This window comes from Pseudopodoces humilis, chromosome 7 (genome assembly GCF_049639895.1).
Source record: "Pseudopodoces humilis isolate 2021_Gansu_Grassland_sample_001 chromosome 7, ASM4963989v1, whole genome shotgun sequence".
Classification (NCBI taxonomy): domain Eukaryota; kingdom Metazoa; phylum Chordata; class Aves; order Passeriformes; family Paridae; genus Pseudopodoces; species Pseudopodoces humilis.
The window spans coordinates 26,172,567-26,186,375 of record NC_142206.1 but is presented as its reverse complement, the minus strand read 5'-3'; the positions used below and the strand labels follow the sequence as shown (position 1 = coordinate 26,186,375).

The 13,809-nt window shown below is 41.5% G+C and overlaps 1 protein-coding gene across 7 annotated transcripts in view; it reads right to left on the bottom strand.

Moving 5' to 3' along the window:
* The window catches only part of MAPKBP1 (mitogen-activated protein kinase binding protein 1), a 96,550-nt gene that overhangs the window by 2,656 nt on the left and 80,085 nt on the right, over positions 1 to 13,809 (bottom strand). For 4 of the 7 annotated variants that reach the window (XM_088057452.1, XM_088057454.1, XM_088057453.1 and 1 more), the window contains exons 22-31: positions 12,995 to 13,143; positions 12,260 to 12,309; positions 11,480 to 11,716; positions 10,368 to 10,537; positions 8,669 to 8,814; positions 8,085 to 8,255; positions 7,160 to 7,238; positions 5,301 to 5,611; positions 3,457 to 4,518; positions 154 to 239 (exon numbers count right to left, since the gene is read on the bottom strand). In XM_088057452.1, coding sequence (XP_087913578.1) covers positions 154 to 239; positions 3,457 to 4,518; positions 5,301 to 5,611; positions 7,160 to 7,238; positions 8,085 to 8,255; positions 8,669 to 8,814; positions 10,368 to 10,537; positions 11,480 to 11,716; positions 12,260 to 12,309; positions 12,995 to 13,143 — 2,461 coding nt within the window. The remainder of the gene's footprint in view (positions 1 to 153; positions 240 to 3,456; positions 4,519 to 5,300; positions 5,612 to 7,159; positions 7,239 to 8,084; positions 8,256 to 8,668; positions 8,815 to 10,367; positions 10,538 to 11,479; positions 11,717 to 12,259; positions 12,310 to 12,994; positions 13,144 to 13,809) is intronic. The other 3 variants (XM_088057456.1, XM_005522489.3, XM_088057457.1) reach the window with 2 other exon arrangements.

Here is a 13,809-nt window from a genome sequence, read left to right as displayed (position 1 = left end):
AGGTGCAGTCAAGTGGACAGCCAGGCAGCTTGTGTCACTGAATACACAGTCAAGCGAACACCTTGAGGCAGCAAGCACTTACATTCTGTGTAAGATGTCTGTGGGCTGTAAAGCCCAGCTACTGTACCAGAGCCCGTGTGTGAGATCACTCACCCTGCGGTAAAGGTGGAGGGCTCTGCGCATGCTGTCCTGGAGCTCGGACACCACGTGCTCACACTGCTCTATGCTGATGCCCGATTCTGGAGGGAGGAAAAGATAAAAGCACAAGTTAAGGCACAGACACTTCACTATCCACAGCCTCATAGTTTGGTAAGAAAACAGGTTTTTTAATGCACTTTTGAAAGACCACACACACACACACAACTTGTCATTCAATTTTTAGGGCTGGTCTGAGCAAATTATTAAATAGGCACATTCTGTGTGAGCTTTCCTTCACACTAACTAGACATGCTGCTTGCTTCAAACACCCCTATTTTTCCAGTCTTTAGACTCTCCAAAGTCAGCAATGTTTTTCCTCAGATTGCACATTTTTATTACAGTCACAGATAGTCACAGATTACCCATGTGGTTTCCAATTACAATTAAAGCCATGTTTGCAATGAGGGCTTCGAGTGGAGTGGCAGGAGGGATTGATCCAAGGAGCCTCAAATTTTCTAGTTAGAAATCTACAAGCTCCCCATCATGCATCCTTCTGCACAGTGTGCTACTAAAGCACAGAGGATGATGGATTATACAGAATTATCGCAGTGTTCTCTAGTGAGGACTGAGGTCCAGAGGAGTTGTGACAAGCAAACTCAATCTGAACAGAATTGCATTGCTGAGCAGCCCATGACATACACTGCTGATACACCATAACCCAAAACTAAAAAATAAAAGCAAGCAACTGAAGGACAGCATCTTCTGCCTGTCCCCACCAGATATTATCTCCAAAAGATGAGTTGAAGACCTTCAATCTTTACGCAATAAACACTTTCATGAGTTAGACATAAACCATGAACAAAGACATAGACACACAAACACAATCTTCAATTTTCAAAGGCCTGGACAAAGGACATTCAACTTTCTTCAGCTACCCCAACCCAAAATTTTGTCACGTTAGCACTGTAATTTCTGTAATTCTAAGAAAACCATCTTTGAATAGACTGGAGAGGACCTGAGCTACTTTTATGAATACATTTAGATGATGCATAAACAAATACAGCTAGAAAAACATCTACACAAAACAAAAACATCTACAAAAAGCAAAGGGGCATTAACAAATCCTTCCATCTGCATTCTTTGATCCTAAATCACCCACGGAGTCTGAGCCGAGTGGACTTCAGTGCAATCCAAGATTCTTGCTTTCTGCCCCCCTCTTTCCCTCTTTATGTTTGAAACCCAGCTGTTTCTTCTCATGATTGTTTCTGGATTTCTCCTCTGATCATTGTTTTTATGCTGGTCTCCAGCTCTGGGAGGTGCCAGTCAGGAGAAAGGTCATAAAACCTAATATAAATGCTTAAGTAACAGGCAGTTTCTGCTTCTCGGGTGTGCAGAGCAGAGCTCTTCAGAAACTAGCAGAGAATATTAAACACAGCAACAGTATTAAGCACATTTACAGCATTTTAACTGTAGATGTCAAAATGCTTTAACAAGAACAATTAAATCTTTTCATTTGCAGCTGTTAAACAAGCAGGAAATGGAAGGACAGAAAAATTAAGTGGAAACACAGAGTAACAGTGCAAGTCAGAAGCAGAACAAATCTCTATCAACCCTACAGTTTTAATCTAAATTGCCACATTGTGATTCCCAGAAGCCACAGTAAGTTGTTCACAGCAATAGCCAACTTGGATCTAAACAAGTTTTCCAGCATCTACCACTAAAAATTTGGGAAATGTGGTCTGCAAGAAGCTTAAGGCTGACAGCTGCCTACTGAGAAAAAAACAAACAACATTAGGCTCCACAGTGCTATATCATTCTAACTCACTAAAGGATGCTGTTAAATATTCTGTCAGGGTGTGCTATATCTTGGGAGTTGTTAAAAAAAATAAAATCAATACTGAAAAAGTCCTTGATCTTTCTCTGCACTACCTGTGTTAATTCTGCAAACTGACCAAAAACCATTTGCTATGTAGTCTGATTCACAAATCTAGAAGAGAAAACTCAGCCTAAAGAGTACAGACAACTACAAATCCACTGTAGAATGTGATTCAACAGCTTCAGGGTGCATCTGGTACTGGAAGAAACCTTACCCCTGTAGGGGAAGGGTCTAAAAATTTCAGATGCACTCACTGTATTTCAGAGCAGCCACGGTATGATAACTGCAGGTCCCTTAGACAAAACATTACATTTCCTGTTTTACATAATAGTGTTTCAATCTTAAGGTGTTTGATCCCTCTAGGAATGCAAAAAGGAAAGTAACAGTGCATCAAAACCATATTAAACCTGCAATGCTTTGGTGCAGAAACATTGTGTTTTACCATTCCAATGAATGGTGTAACAGCCTGGCACCACAGAAGACAACTGATCACAGGATTACAGAGCTATCCCTTCTAAGAAATGAGTAAGAACAACATAACAAAAGGGATAAAAAACTGTATAGCCCCTTAAGGTACAAGCTATCAGTGCAGTGGTTAACATCCTGCTTTCTAATGCACAACTCAGAAAGGTGTATTTCCTTTCAGATTGTGACACATCAAAAAAACCTCAGGAGATGGCACTGGACTAAACAGTGCCACAGACTCTGCCACTGGAGGTTTTCCTGCCTTGGAGGGCAGGATTTCTGTTTCAATTTGAACTTACCTGATAGTTTTCATTTGATTGGATTACCTTAAACTGAGGCCTGTAACAGATCTTAGAGCTGTTTTCACCAGGTGAAAGTTTTTCATCTTGTACCTTTCTCTCCAAACTAGAGATAATTCAAAAATTAACCCACATTTTTTATGTTCAAACCCTGTACATGCACTGCACATTCAGTTTGCAGACATGTCCTCAAAGCAGAATGGTAACAGCACAAAGACCTGCTTGCTCTCACAGGTAGCTACAGCCAGGAGCTCACCACCATGAGCTTTATCTCATGGGAGAAAGTTGTATGCAAACCCTTCTGGACACTGCACACTTGCATATTAACAAAGGAAAGTTTGAGCTACTTGGCATAATTTCACTGTCAGTATTATCTGTGCTTGCTTGGTTCTGTTAGCACATGTTGGCCTGTACCTTCATTTGCTGGCCAAACATGCTCCAAGAGGAGGGCAGGGGATGCGCCTACACACTCCAGGGGATTCCCAGCATATCAGCTTTTAGGACTGACCACAAAGAGGTTTGAGCCCCTTGAGGTAATTGTACAGCTTAAATCACTAAAAACATAACAATTCTGAAGCCTATAAAACGTTCAGGTAATAAGGACTGTCAGACATAAGACCTAGAGGAAATGGAAACTAAAGACTGAGAAAAAGATGTTAGATTGAAGAAGTGTCTCACCATTGAAGGGATGGTTTATGGAACGAGACAGGTGCAGACAGGACGAGACAGGCCAGAAGCTGGACGTAAAGAAATGTGATGGGATCGTGAGGCGGTTCACAAAGACAGAAGACAGAAGGGGGAAGATAAGAGATGGGTATCCATGCACACCTGAGACCTGTGCCGAGGCAGTTATAGATGTAGGAGACCTTGGCCTGATGGGGTCTAGTGGGCAAAGTCCAGGTTGGCTGTCTAGCACACAGGCGATGCCGGTGATCCGCTCCCTGCCCCTGGGCAGTGTGCTCTCAGGAGACCTTAGGTGCTGGCCCTCTGACACCGCCCTCAGTTTTAGACTAGTGACCCCTGGCTCATCCTGGCAATCTGTCCTTGAGACTGGATAATCCACTGGGCTCTCCTTAGCAAGCCCTGTTGGGACCTCTCTACCAGGAACCAGAGACCCAGCAGCTTGATTCTCCCTCTTGGAGGTGCGGACCTCAGGAAAAGAGGGTTTCTTTTTAGAGGCCCCAGCAGGTGACTGAGGAGACTGTGGCTCAAGCAGGGTTTTCGTTTTGGTAGTGGGTGAGAAGGAGGCCAGTGTGGGTCTATCAGGCAACGGCTTGGGAATGTCAAGAATCAGATGTGCTCGGTTTGATGATGCCAACTTGCTGTGGAAAGACTTGGGAGATGAGCAGTTTACAACTGGCTGGAGTGCAGGTTTCACTGGAACATTTTCTTTCACTGGCAGTTTAATCTTCTCAGCATCTAGTGTGGAATTAAATTGTGTCTTCTCTGTCACTGGAGGACTAGTCCTCCCATCAGTCAACATTTCAGTGGAGCAACCAAGGTACAGATTTTCCCCTACAGATATGCTCCTTGACATCTTAGCCCGGAAGCTGGTTGTGGGGTTCATGTAGGACTTTGGTTTTGCAGCCCTGACATCTTTGGCCAGCAGAGCACCAGATCCATCCATCTTCAACATACTGGCTGATAACACCCTGCAATTGTTAGGTCTGGGGTCCTTCTCAACCACCAAAAGAGTCTGAGGACGCTGCTTGGCAGAGGATATCACTCCTGGACCCTTATCTGTAAAAATTAAACAGACAAACATACCAAAAATAGACAAGAGCCTGCAGTGAATTCCTAAATCAGAATTTAATGTGGCTCAGCTCAGCCCCTGTGAGATGTGTACAAACATAACCACTAGTTCAGGTTAGTATCACCAAGCCTCAACAGCTTTCTTTTTTTCCCATCCCTCATCCTACTCAGACAATGCTGCTTTCCACATGAGAGAGATTTGCTCTTAAAGTGTATGGCCAGAAGACCTCAGACCACTGTGACTCTTAAGAGAGAGGCCAGAGGAAGCAGGCAAAAACTTATATATGCTGTTGTGGGTTTTTTTTTTTTGGTTTTTTAAACAAACTTATTAACAGTTAGTGAGTTGATTGTTTCAAAAATAAGAGTCATTTCACATGGAGGGCATGGATACAGTAAGCGCTCTGTTTCTCTCTCTTCCCTCTTTTTCTCCTCCCCACCCTGAGGAGCTTCATTCTTAGCTTGGAGCAACCACCACAGCAAGAGAGAATATTTTTGCAAATGCTTCATTTCACCCTTGCAGTGCTCCTCCCACAGATGCCAAACAAATATCAGAGAACGATAATTAGAAAACCGGCATCTGCATTACAAATCAAAAATATTAAATAATATTTTAATAAATAATATTGAAAATATTTTTTCCCTTGACAGGGTAGGAATGAGAAGACATGTAAAGCCTGTAGCTCAAATGCAGAAAGACAAGCTTAATTTAAATCCTCCACTCAGATGTCCTCATTTCATTCTCATACCATCATTCCAATGCGTGTTCTTACCCTCATGCACGAGGTCATGCACTGACTGTGCCTTTCTCATGACTGCATTCACAGGGCCTTCTGGAAAGGAGGCAGTAACCCGTCCAGGAGCCATACCAACTCTGCTGGTCTCCAAAGCTGATCTGCGTTTTTTCTGCACATAAATAGCTCGATTTGAATTTACATTCTCTAGGAGCTGGCTGTTCTCCGATGCATCACCAGGATGGCTGCTGTCATTTTTCAACAGGTTTGGTGTAAACTGACTGGTCTGGGTTGGTGGCTCGATGGGCTTTGAATCCAGTGTCAGATTTGATGAAGAGAGTGACAATCGTCTAAAGAACACAATAAAGAAATCCCAATTAAAAACAAGTATGTTCCTCTGGATAGACAGGAACATGCATTAAGTTTCTCTGGAATAAAGAGCCCTGCCCTGTCTGGACTTTTTTGAGTCAAAAATGCCTTAAGCTGTTACCACTTAATTCTACTCAACCCTGCAAGTTCTGGTCTTCAGGCATTTGACTAGAGGCTGTGCAATCACAAATAGCATTGGGTTGCTGTTTCCAAGGAGGACACTGTAAAAAGTGAAGACAAAAGAGAAGGAAAAATTCCAGGCATAGGAAAGACTGGGTAAAGTCAGGTCAGGTCTCTTCTCTCAGCTCACCTCACTAAAATTTAAATCTTTTAAATTCTAAGAAAACCCTAAGAGGAAGTCAATATGCTTTCCTAACATTATGAAAGCATAATGACTAGGAAAGCTGGTCAGTGTCTTCAAGAAGAAAGCCTAATTTCCTCTTCCTCTCCGCTTCAGACAAACACAGTGGGCTTACTTCAAAAAGGAGGCAACTTCCAATCTGGCACGTTTAAACAGCTGAACAGATTAAAAGCCCAGAGGTTTTCATAATCAAAAACTACCTCCCTTGTTACATCTCTAGAGCACCAGTGACTTCCTTCACTCATCACTGCAACTCTCCAGAAGCTTACACAATAGCTAACCATTGGCTTTCTTCCCAAACATACATGAGACAGACTAAGAGGCACTCCTGACAGCAGCAACAGCAGCTGAATACAGCAATAACAAATTTCCCTACCATGCTGAATCTGGATACAGCTGGTGAACATTAGAAGATGTATTCAAATCTTCTTAGTCCTATATAATGAAATTCTTTTGAGCTAAGATTTTAGGTTGTCATTTCAGAGGAATACAGGAGTATTTGTTTGTTTTAAACATTTATGAACCCAAATCAACAAAAGCATTGACCTAATTCTTAAAAATTTTTCTTATTTATTTGCTTTGTTGGGATTTTTTTTTTTTTTAATAACAAGGAAAACAGCTTGCAGAGGCTTTTTGGAGTGCTTTAAGGTTGAGAGGGTTTTGGAAGAATAATATCCCCATGGGGCTTTGTGTGAGACACCAGAACACCCTGTAAAGGCATGGGACTGAGAAACAAAGCTGAGTAAGAAAGGACTGTAAAACAAAGGAAAAGTTGACAAATCTACTTTCATTGTCCAAGCTGAATGAAATGCAAAAGAATAAAAAGAGCATAAACAGTGAAGAGTAAATTAGATTATTAGTGATTTCTCCAACTTAATCAACCAAGGCATTAATCATGAAACAATTAAGCATGTCATTGAAAGAGGAAATAGAACAAACAATAGTGTTGCATTAGAATAAATAGAACAGCTAAAGTGATGCAGTATAACCTGTCCAAATCACAAGAGCCTGCAAACAGCCTGCCACGTGCTGTGCTAACACTTTACAGTGCCTAGGCACACCAAAGCCAGAAGTTTGTTCAACTATTTTCACCCAGGACCTAGCACGAGACCTACTCATATTAGTATAAACAGACAGACAGAAACACTCCAAACAAGCAGAGCCATACCTGAGAGCCGGGGACTGGGAAAGAAAGCGAGAGGAAATGCTGAGGTTTTCGGTTCTTTCCAGATTCCTACATGAGCCACCTAAAAATTTTGGTTTAAGGAGAAAGAAAAATGAGCAGTTTATTTACAGAGCATTCTCATATATACATTTTCTTATCAGTGAGACTATCCAAGGGGATTTTTTTAAGCTAAAGCCACAAAGAATTAAATAATTATATTTCCTTTGCCTTTAGTGTTCTACTTAGATTACTCTGCCTTAAGCTGCTACTCTCCCTAAGGGTACGCCTCCTATTTGCTTCCCTTTGTGTCCTATCCTGCCTGTAGGACTGTGAGGCACTGGCATGAAGCAGAAAACAAACCCATCAAAGAAAAAAAATAAAAGGAAAAAAAGAACACGAAAAACTTACATAGATATTGCTGCCTGCAACCTTATAAATTCTAAAAAGATATGCTTTGTTCTGGAGTTGGTCGATAAAGACAAACCAGCTCCTTTGCCACTCTGATGTTTCCTCTTATTCTCTCTCTCCACCCAGCATTTCAGCCTTTTCTTTTGTGACATTGGCTATGCCTTGATGCGCCACTAGAGGCCACTGAGTGTCACCGATGGGGGGGTGAGTGCGCAGTCAATACCTTCCTTTACAACAGGAAAAACCAGTCCGGGAGCAAGGTAACAGCTCGTTAGGATTCCAGGGACACTATTTAACACAAACTGACACAGAGCCCAATCCACACGAATTTACACATAGACCGATGAATTAACAGATGTCGCTCTTCTTAAGGCCTCTTACACTGTTTTCCATTTTCTCCCCTCTCCCCATATCCATGCATCCAGGAAAGCCAAGCAGAACTTGTAGCCTGCTTTGGTTTATATGGTGGGAAAACCAGGAGTGACCTTACAAAGTCTCCCCACTCAACACAGAGATGTACCTTTTCCATCAGTATTGCTCAGGGTCCCAAAATGCTCCTTGAGGAACTTTTCCTGATCAGGTATTGGAGGAATTTCTCTCTCAGGCATGCCAGTACCCACATCCTCCTCTCCTTCTTCTCCTTCCAGGTCCGAGACACCATCTACGCTTAGAGGTTCAGTGCCTTCAGAATCTGGAAAAAGGCAAAAAACCCCCACTGCCATAAAAACTTAATCAGAGTAACATTAGCCAAGTTAAAAAAAAAATAAAATCAACAAGTATGCTAAATTAAACCTAGAATGTTCAAGTCAGTCAGCATTACGTGCAGTAATTCTCTAATCTACCATATCTGACAAACAGCATAGCCTATGGCGTAATCAATACTAAACCTGCCTCCTTGGCTAGCAAGGTAAGAGAAAGCCAAAGGTGCACAAGGAAAGAAGGAAAGTGCACCAACTCCTGCTTCTACAGCGGCTTTGCTGAGATGTCTGTTCAAATGCTCCTGGATCTGTACAGCAGTATCGGTGTGACTAACAGGAGTGTGACCTCAGCTCAGCTCACCGAGAGCTCACACAGAAACACATTTACAATGTCTTTGGATCTTACCTTCATTCGGATGGTCTGGGCTGGACAGACGACTGCTGCTGTAATCTACAGAGCAGGCACTGTCTGGACTGTGTTTGTCTGGGCATCCATTACTGTGATAACCTCTACAGAGCTTCCCATGGGGCAATGCTTTTACCTGGAACTCGCTACAAGAGAGACAGGAAGATACAGCACTAGAAGAGATTTTTTTTTACATGTAAAGTACATTTTAACTTTAATAAGGCCTTACCTGTGTTAGTAATACCTTTTATTACAAATGTAAGGCTTTAAAGAGAAAAAGAAGTTGATTTCTCTCATCATAATACAGTATATTTTTTGCATTTCATTAAGCTTGGACATGGAAGTCCCAAGGGGACTGTGATTTTCTGGGCATTGTCAGCTCCCAAGATTACCAAGCACCAGTAGCACACTGCTCTGGCTTGATTTGCAGCACAAAATGTAGAAGTTTACATGATGAAAAAGGGACTAAAACCAGGCCTATACCTGCAGGAGACAAACTAGTTTACCATTTTATCGATGTTCATGACCTGCTTCTTTGGGCAAGTTCTGTGATACAAAATATACAAGATTCTGGCTTTGAGAAAGACTAATGTACTGAAGAACATCATACAAAAATACAATCTTGTATGACAGGGTTAGTGATTACTGTTGAGATTTCACAGATCTTATTTTGTCAAATGTCACCAGCACTGTTCTTTTTCCTGATGCCTAAGGACTTCAGTTTTCCACTTTTTTAAATACTTTGTTTTCAAATGTACTCCAAGGCAAGGTAGGATGCAGAAGTCAATCAACAGAACTAAATGACAACTACCCCTGGCAGCTCCCACACTGTAAAAATTGCCATGTGTCCAGTCTGTATCCAACATCACCAGAGGGCCTCCCTTTTTTACTTGATGAAGCAGCACATGAGTTTACTCTGTCCAAATGTTATCATTACAAAATTAAAAATGAAAAATAAACTAGGTGAAACCTAGCAGCCTCAACTGCAAAATCTTGGCATGCACTCTTGCATAGAAGTCTGTCTAAAGCTATCAGCCCCACTCTCTGTAACATGACAGAAGATGCAGGAAATTAAACAGCTAGTAGCATCAGGTTAAGAGGGGAAGGGAAGAATAAAATTCAGGGAAGGAAAATAAAAGGGAGCACAGAAAAATTAAATGATGTAAAATTAAAACAGAAGAAACAGCAGAGGAATAAAAAAGGTCTCCACTGTCTCCAGTGTCCTTTTCAATTCCATCTGTATCATGCAAGTTATTCTATTTCCCATAAAAGAGTAATCACACACTACATTTGCTAAATTCTTGCCCAATTTTCATAAATAAGTGTCCTGTCATTTCTCCTGGGTAGGCATCCCACTGCCACATATGTGTCACTGTCAGTGAGTTTTCCAGCTTCCAAGTTTTCCCTTGCTATTTTCAACCCAGATAAGGGAGAAAGCAAAAAGGCTGCTCCCAAGTTGTTCACTCAGCTAAAAAACTTGGAGAAGACTGTTCCTCTATGAAACTGCAGTTTCCTCAGAAGAAAATTATTTTAATGGTGCCTTCTTAGTTTCATATTTCTCAAGCAACCATCTGACATAGAACTCTCAACTAAACATGCCTGACATCAATCAAGCAGTAAGTCAAGTCATCGAAGTTACCACACAAGCTACCAGAACAGAAACATCTGAGCCATGCACAGCAGAGAGCTTATTTTTAACCTGCTAGAGTCTGTGGGATGGATTTCATCTTGCTCAGGGTAGATTACACATTCCTCACTCTCAGAAGGTTCTAGTTCCTGAGAGAAAATCCCCTCTTCACAAGACACAAGCCGAATCACTTGGGGTCGCACACAAGATCCATTATCTTGGGAAGGTATTGAGCTGCCAACCTGGTTTAATTAAAAAGAGAAAAAAACCAGATATTACCAGTGCAAGTGCTGTGCAAGGCTAGAAAGTATGCATTACAGCACAGAATATGATCAGCAATCTGAGATCAGAAAACGTAGCAATCCTATGTCTTTTCTGTTCCTTACTAAACTTGTCAGACTACTGCTGTACTTTCCCAGTTTGTTTCCTGCTTGCAATTCCCTAAAGCTCTTTGGTAAAGTACTCTTTGATCACATAGCATGAGTGTAAGCCATGAAGTATGAAGTGTGGCAGCAGATTCTTCCATTACCTTCTATGGACAATTCACAAAACTGGGCCAATTCAGCTGAAAAACTGAATTACTGCACACAACAATCTGAATCCTCTTCTCAATCACACGGTTTTAGAAGAGGGAAAACTTCCAATAAAGCTAGGCACTGGGACAGACTGCTACTGAAAAATAGGCACTAGCTTTCTGAGGATGAGCACACATTACTTGCTGTGACCCATCAATACAAAGATCTGAAAGAATTTACTAATTTAGCACAGCCAACAACTAAGGGCTTCATGTGAGCCACATTCCAGTGGCTACTGGAGTCAAGAAACAGCATCCCAGCAGAGTGAGCCAAGAGGTTACCAGATTTTTACAGACCTGTAATTCCAAGCTCAACCTCTCAGCTTGTTTTTGACATAAATATTCAAAGAACTAAAAGATAACATGAGGTCTTCCTGTCATTGAAGAGAAACCTTGACCCCATATAGGGTCTCTGCTATAAAACAGCAGAATTACACATTGCAGGAGTATTAATTACAAAAGAGATATAAAGTTCCTCAGAAGTCATTTAGAAAACCTTTAACAATAAAAAGAATGGCATCAAGTAGTAATAAATGTAGGTAATAACAAACAGGTACAGGACAAATGCACTCAGAGTGGCTTCACCTCCTCAGAGTAGTACTGCCCTTACTTTGTTGATGTGCACAGGAAGGTCAGTGTGCTCTTCTCTGTCATCCCCATTGCTGTTTTGAGACAGTGAGTCTCGACTTGGAGAACGGGAAACAGAGAAGGACTCCAGCTGACGCAGGTCAAGCATGGATTTCACAGTCATCTCTATGTTGCTGGTTGGCTGGGACCAGCGACCACGTTGCCGGGGCATCTTGCTCATTGGTGCCTCTGAACGCTGGATTGCCGCTATCTCTTTGGCCTGAAGGAAATTAAAACACAGACTATCTTAGAGACTGAGTTTTGCTGATGGGAAAACAGGAGGAAAAACACAAGACCCACACAGAAAAATATAATTATGTCTATCTCAATAAAAACTTCTAAACTGTCTAAGAGACAGCTTGAAAAGGCACCTTTAATCATAAAGCATCAAGTAAAAATGATACTTTTGTTGCTGCTTCTCACACAACAGTTAAATGTCCTACACAGATTGATGTATATGAACAGAGTCAGCACCACATGAGATTCAGATCAAAAATGAAAAAACAAAAGCATAACATCTGATGGAAAAAGACTGATGGAAAAATCCCAAGTGCAGCTCTCAACTCTAAATACCCTAGTCTCCTTAACTAGGTTCTATTTTGCCAACTCCAAATCATTCTTCAGAGAGAGGCTTCTCAACGGTTTCCCACCACAGCTGCACCTTTCCCACATGTGCAAATGAAGTTTTTAATCTCTCTGGGAATTTCTTCTTCACTTTCCTTGTAACAAAAAATAAAAACATTCTGAAGGTTTAGTAACTCACCCTCCTCATTTCCCAGTGGGAAAGGCTTCTTGAGAGAGTAAGGTCTGAATCTGCAAAGATAAAAAGATATGCACCTAGTTGACAACCTGGCCAGCAGTACAGCTTTTCAAGAACCTCTTACTACCTCTTTCAACAAAGGCAGTATTCCTACATCTTTTGAACCACTGTCAACACATGCTTTCCCACTGGCTACTAAAATCATTGTACCAAAATTTTAATGGAGACATGCAGTTTTATGTAAGACAGTGCAGTGTGCACAGCCCTCCCAAAGGCTTGGGAAAAAAAATATGCTCCAATACACTGTACCATCTGCGGCAAAAATACATCAAATTAATAATTCCAACCTCAACTGTAAGTTTTATCAGACATCTTTAAGTCCTCTCTTTTGAGAGGATCTTTTCATCTCTTTTGGCTTCTTCAGGCTTTTAATAGCTTGTAGACCCCAGCCCATAAAGCTAATTCAAAATTTCTTTAGCCAGTTGAAACTAGCAAGACACTTGCCAATTTAAGAACTGTATTTCTAGACAGAGGACTGGATTCTGAAATGCACCCCCTCTTCAGATGCAGGAATGGGCAGCTCCACATTACCCATTGCTATCTATCCATCTGCTTCTGTTTTAGTCTCTCTTTCTGCCCATAACTTGTTATCCCTAATTGTGTGTCTCTCATCTTCTCCTCCCTTCACATCCATGCCATTTTCCTCCAACTCTGCCCATGTCCCTCTCCTCTTTATACCTGAGTCTCTGTCAGTGTTGCAGTTGGATTGAATATGGAAAGATTGCAGCCCTCGTAACTCATCTTCATCATTCCCTTCATCTTCACCATCCTTATCACTGTCTGATGAGAGTGCAGGTACAGAGGACAGGGCAGAGATGGACTCATGCCTGGAAGGCAGGAATTAAAAGGAGTATTATGGTTTATGCATGAACTACCTACCTTAGACCAATCCTTAGACCAGTTCTCCACCTTATCTCGATCCATATTCAGAAGGCTGCCTCAACTCTCTCAAACAGCCCTTGCTCTAGCACAGCCCACCTCTGAGAGACAGAGCAAGCTACACCCTGCACAAAGATGTGCAGACCCTGCCACAACAATGTTCTCATATGCATGGAAGGTTGACGAAAATCAGAAGCTAACAAGTCTGAGAAAGTCAAACAGAATGAAACTGGGCCTTCCATTTCATACTCTGCCAATTGATAAGGTCAAGATGGTAGATTATATTTGAAAGGCAAATATTTTTCCCTTAAGCATTTCTTCTCTGGAACTGATTTACACATCATAAATGTCAGAGATAGTCTCTGTTTGAAAGTAATTTGGTTTATGGCAAATTGTCCCATAAGAGACAGGTTCATTTCAAGGATTGCTCCAGGCAGAACCTGAAGGCACAGCCCACATATCATAACTGCACCATGCTGACTATTTAAACTTCCAAGCACAAGGATCATGTAAAACATATCTTGCACAAATCTTAAATTAAAGTAGATCAAGACAAGTTTTACCACACACACCTCAGAGGCACTCCCAGCATAGAATTACCTACCACCAATCAA